This window comes from Diaphorina citri, unplaced genomic scaffold (genome assembly GCF_000475195.1).
Source record: "Diaphorina citri unplaced genomic scaffold, Diaci psyllid genome assembly version 1.1 scaffold49, whole genome shotgun sequence".
Classification (NCBI taxonomy): Eukaryota; Metazoa; Arthropoda; class Insecta; order Hemiptera; family Psyllidae; genus Diaphorina; species Diaphorina citri.
The window spans coordinates 204,653-210,747 of NW_007377486.1; the positions used below are offsets into that span (position 1 = coordinate 204,653).

At 34.7% G+C, this 6,095-nt stretch overlaps 1 protein-coding gene across 1 annotated transcript in view; it reads left to right on the top strand.

The window, feature by feature from the left end:
* The first annotated feature begins 211 nt into the window (after positions 1-211).
* The window catches only part of LOC103515425 (protein neuralized-like), a 15,026-nt gene continuing 9,142 nt past the window's right edge, over positions 212-6,095 (top strand). The window contains exons 1-2 of the mRNA XM_017446698.1: positions 212-327; positions 380-549. Of these exons, the coding sequence (XP_017302187.1) occupies positions 212-327; positions 380-549 (286 nt within the window). The remainder of the gene's footprint in view (positions 328-379; positions 550-6,095) is intronic.

The following is a 6,095-nucleotide window of genomic DNA, read 5'->3' on the forward strand; positions in this document are numbered from 1 at the left end:
CGTCAGTGACTTTGTTTAATTTAACTTTTTGTTATTTTGTGTATTTTTTCAATTTAACTTTTTCTTCAATTCATAGTGTGTATTAACAATTTCCTTCAAACTTAATTCAAATATTATTTGTTTGTTTCATATATTTTCCAAATTATATTTTTTTCAAGGTGCTTTTTTCCATTTTTATTTCAAATATTAATGTGCATAAATTCCAGTGTTCATGGGGGTTATTGTGGAACTCAATAATTATTCAGAGATTTCCAAACCAAATATTCATTACACTGAAGAAAAGAAATTAAACAATTGTAATAGTTCGTACTACAGTGCTAGTGATAGGCAACAGCCTCAGTTGTGTGTCAGTGCCCAATATTGTGATACCTTTGTTCAGGAATTGTAATAGTTCGTACTACAGTGCTAGTGATAGGCAACAGCCTCAGTTGTGTGTCAGTGCCCAATATTGTGATACCTTTGTTCAGGAGAAGGAGGAAAAGTGCGTAAAAGATTATTTGAAAAGCAAAATGAAGGGACTCAAGAAACTGAAGAAGAAAATGGGCTTCGGTAAGTTTGACGTTTCGGACTGGGAAGATCATCTTCAGATCTTAACATGCTTGCCTTGCTTTAGTTGCCATGTTTCATTATTATTTTCACTATCCTCTACCTAAATATATATTTATACAATTTTCCATTTTTAATTTTTTGCATCGGACTTCACATATTTTTGGAGAACAACTTGACACCTTTGTTTACTTAGAAACAGGTAAATTAAAACCTGTCTCATCCAAGTGAAACAAAATAAAATATGACACCCCAAATAAAGTACAATAATAATTGTTGACTTTCTCAGCTAAAACTGAAGAAGAAAATGGGCTTCGGTAAGTTTGACGTTTCGGACTGGGAAGATCATCTTCAGATCTTAACATGCTTGTCTTGCTTTAGTTGCCATGTTTCATTATTATTTTCACTATCCTCTACCTACATATAGCTACAATTTTCCATTTTTAATTTTTTGCATCGGACTTCACATATTTTCGGAGAACAACTTGACACCTTTGTTTACTTAGAAACAGGTAAAAGTTCAAGTTAAATTAAAACCTGTCTCATCCAAGTGAAACAAAATAAAATATGACACCCCAAATAAAGCAGCTGTTGGAATCCGTGGGTACAAAGTTATTTGATACCCATAATTATACCAAAGCTATTTAATTATTATTAAACAAATCATTTCAAGTATTTTATTTTTAAATATCTAGGTATGTACCTGTACATAATTATAAATATTATACACAATCCTAATGGTACCTACACCCAACCCAATAGCTGCACATTTCATTACAGATATATTTATATAATTAAAAAAGAGATGTGTAAAGTTATTTATGAAGAAGACAAAATGTTTGGAATATCCAGACGTAGGAGTCCTATACCTACAATATTTAACTCTAACATATCTTCCATTGTCTCATATGTCGTCATGTTGAAAATCAAATCACAATATGTCTTGAGCCAGAACTAACCACTATCTTCTACCTACATATACAATTTTATATTTTTAATTTTTTTGCATCGGACTTCATATATTTTCGGAGAACAACTTGACACCTTTGTTTACTTAGAAACAGGTAAAAGTTCAAGTTAAATTAAAACCTGTCTCATCCAAGTGAAACAAAATAAAATATGACACCCCAAATAAAGCAGCTGTTGGAATCCGTGGGTACAAAGTTATTTGATACCCATAATTATACCAAAGCTATTTAATTATTATTAAACAAATCATTTCAAGTATTTTATTTTTAAATATCTAGGTATGTACCTGTACATAATTATAAATATTATACACAATCCTAATGGTACCTACACCCAACCCAATAGCTGCACATTTCATTACAGATATATTTATATAATTAAAAAAGAGATGTGTAAAGTTATTTATGAAGAAGACAAAATGTTTGGAATATCCAGACGTAGGAGTCCTATACAATATTTAACTCTAACATATCTTCCATTGTCTCATATGTCGTCATGTTGAAAATCAAATCACAATATGTCTTGAGCCAGAACTAATTGTAGCTCATTGGTTCTCACACAACCCGAGTACCACCAAGTCGGTGTCCTATTGTAACACCTAGATCTCATCGAATTCTAACCTGACAGGCAATTGATTTGATCATCAGAATCAGTTCCAATGATGAGGTTCCTATATCTGACCATCACCCTTCTATCATTACAAGTACAATACAGAGGGATGTTCAGTAACAAGTAGGAGATTCCTAATATACATGTAGTACTGTAGTACGTTGAAAATCATGTCATCAAAGCTGTAAGTATTTAGGATTGCAACCGGCACCATCCATAAGGTGAATTGCCTTTTAAATGGTTCTTTTCTGCTTAATGCTGTCCCATAGTGAAGTAACGTGTTAGGATTATGGTGTTTATATGTTGCTATGACGTAGGACAAACTCATCTTGAGGTGTCTAATGTTACAATATTGCTATTGTGTTTTGCGGTTATAGACTGTTTCAATTAGCTTGAGAACTTTGGTGACTTTGCTTTGTGTTTTGATGACTCATCTATGTCAGAAATTCTCAATTGGTTCTCACACAACCCGAGTACCACCAAGTCGGTGTCCTATTGTAACACCTAGATCTCATCGAATTCTAACCTGACAGGCAATTGGATTTGATCAAAAAAATCAAATCACAATATGTCTTGAGCCAGAACTAATTGTAGCTCATTGGTTCTCACACAACCCGAGTACCACCAACTCGGTGTCCTATTGTAACACCTAGATCTCATCGAATTCTAACCTGACAGGCAATTGGATTTGATCATCAGAATCAGTTCCAATGATGAGGTTCCTATATATGACCATCACCCTTCTATCATTACAAGTACAATACAGAGAGATCTTCAGTAACAAGTAGGAGATTCCTAATATATTAGTACTGTAGTACGTAGTACGTTGAAAATCATGTCATCAAAGCTGTAAGTATTTGGGATTGCAACCGGCACCATCCATAAGGTAAATTGCCTTTTAAATGGTTCTTTTCTGCCTAATGCTGTCCCATAGTGAAGTAACGTGTTAGGATTATGGTGTTTATATGTTGCTATGGCGTAGGACAAACTCATCTTGGTGTAAAGTAACTTGAGGTGTCTAATGTTACAATTGCTATTGTGTTTTGCGGTTATAGACTGATTCAATTAGCTTGAGAACTTTGGTGACTTTGCTTTGTGTTTTGATGACTCATATATGTCAGAAATTCTCAATCTAACATGGACAGACTATATTCAGATGACTATCGGGTGACACTAGGTATTATAACGTGAGATAGGTAACAGGTAGCGTCCATTTCATACGTGAGAACCGCGTCTATGTGAAGACAATGTAGTGATGATAAATCACCCAAAATTCTCAATCTAACATGGACAGACTATATTCAGATGACTATCGGATGACACTAGGCATCATAACGTGAGATAGGTAACAGGTAGCGTCCATTTCATACGTGAGAACCGCGTCTATGTGAAGACAATGTAGTGATGATAAATCACCCATTGTCATCAATCCTATTCATATGGAATATAATCCGTGCTTACTGTGAAAGGATATTGCCTCCCTGTGACGAGACAGTACACTGAAAATCATATCTGAGTAGACAACTTTGCTGATTAAAAATCGCATATAAAACAAATATTTTACTCTACTATAAGTACTTGTTAAGACAAGAACAGTTGAAATGGAAGTTTCAAAACACTTTCAAAGTATTGTGTGTCTGTTCTTCATACAAAATTAATCTATCAAATGAAAACTCAAAACCAAATCCCCGATACTGATGCTAAATCTACAACCAAATCAGAAGATGCAGTAGGTACGTATCTCTGAGAACATAGCAAATTCTGATGGTATCTTCAATGTATGTAACATTGTAACAATATTCTCTGTGATCAACACGAGGAATTTTTTCTGTGATTAAAAATCGCATATAAAACAAATATTTTACTCTAAGTACTTGGTATGTTGTTGAGACAAGAACAGTTGAAATGGAAGTTTCAAAACACTTTCAAAGTATTGTGTGTCTGTTCTTCATAATGAAAACTCAAAACCAAATCCCCGATACTGATGCTAAATCTACAACCAAATCAGAAGATGCAGTAGGTTGGTATCTCTGAGAACATAGCAAATTCTGATGGTATCTTCAATGTATGTAACATTGTAACAATATTCTCTGTGATCAACACGAGGAATTTATTCTGTGATTAAAAATCGCATATAAAACAAATATTTTACTCTACTAAGTACTTGGTATGTTGTTAAGACAAGAACAGTTGAAATGGAAGTTTCAAAACACTTTCAAAGTATTGTGTGTCTGTTCTTCATACAAAATTAATCTATCAAATGAGAATTCAAAACCAAATCCCCGATACTGATGCTAAATCTACAACCAAATCAGAAGATGCAGTAGGTAGGTATCTCTGAGAACATAGCAAATTCTGATGGTATCTTCAATGTATGTAACATTGTAACAATATTCTGTGTGATCAACACGAGGAATTTTGCAACTTTCAAAAAAACTTTAGATCTTCTCTTTCTCTCTGTGTTCGTTCAATTCATGTTGATTTTTTTCTTTTTAAGTTTCTCACGATTGGATCAAGGGGAAAAAATGTTACAATAACCATAAATAAATGTATCGTTACATTAGTGAGAGTGAGAAAGAAGAAGAGGTAAAACTTTACCAGTAGTGTTTGAACTTGAAATACTTGGTACTCATATTGGTAACAATGTCCCACGACATTTTACCTATGATTCTGATTCTTTGAGTATAGTGACGGCTTTCGTTTGATTGCATAATCAAATCCATTCTTGGTAACAGATCACACAATAGTCGTCAATAGCAGTGATTCACAAAATTACTACCATCTGCCACAAACGCCTCTGTGGAACACAAATGAGTATGGAAAGGCATTTGGTTGCGAAACAGAACACAGACACAATAGATCCCCCTGGGTTTCTGGCCCCCAACCTGTTCCTCCGGTCACGAAATCTACCGAGTCTTCTTCTGTTTGTCTTTATCAGCGTGAGCATCACAGTTCGCGCACACTCCTAGCGATACACTCGTTAAGCCTAGGGAAAGATATCTAGGTCAGCAACCAGACACGAGATCGTGGGAACATTTGAAAATTGGTGATAGTAAATATTGATCCGGAACTCTCCCCAGGCATCTACAGTCCCTGCCCCTTAGCTTTAACTCTATCTCTTCAGTATCTGTCCTCGTTCTAGATGAGAACTGTACAGAAGGTATCCAGGTCTCAACTTTATCATTGTATCGAACTGATACATTGTGATCCTCTGGGAGTAATCACCCAGAGTGAACTTCGTGGTGGGTTACAGATTCACTGATATGAAATGATCATGCTGACAATGTGGTTCATGGGAAACCCACGTGCCTTTCTACATAATTGATTTGGTGTGAGCTATGCCACTATGGTCAGATTGTGTCAGTTTTTAATGGAAAATTTACGACCGCGATAGGATACCGCATCTCTGCACAGCTCTGGTCCCATCTTCCTCTCTATCTTATTTTCAATCATTACCAATATTATGTACTTCCTGTTGTTTATATTTATATTTTGTTGTTTAGTATTCATAGTTTGTGTTATGGTGATGTGATGCAGCTTTTAAGTACTTGCAGGTACTCTTCTGGATGGCTTTGAACTGTTTTCATAAATTTGTTCTGGAGTCACTAAATAAGTTTTAGGATAGGTTTTCTTCATTCGTGCATGTTTACATTAATTGTATGATTGAATGACATGACTCGCGGAGGATTGATGTCGGTCAATCCTATCTATGTGTGTGAATGGGGGGTTTTTGTGTTTGTTTATTGTATTAGATAATTTATGAATGGTGTAAGTGATTCCTAACTTCTATCATGACTAGGTGCCTGCGTCTCCGTAACTCAGCTTCATATAAGCTACCCAATTTTCTAATAGATACTGCTAGTGAATGAAAATTTAGAAATCCTTAGTACCTGAAGAGATTTTATTTTTTTCTAATTGCGTTGATTATTGGTATTTCATGTATTTAACATATTTAGCCATAGTTATTACGA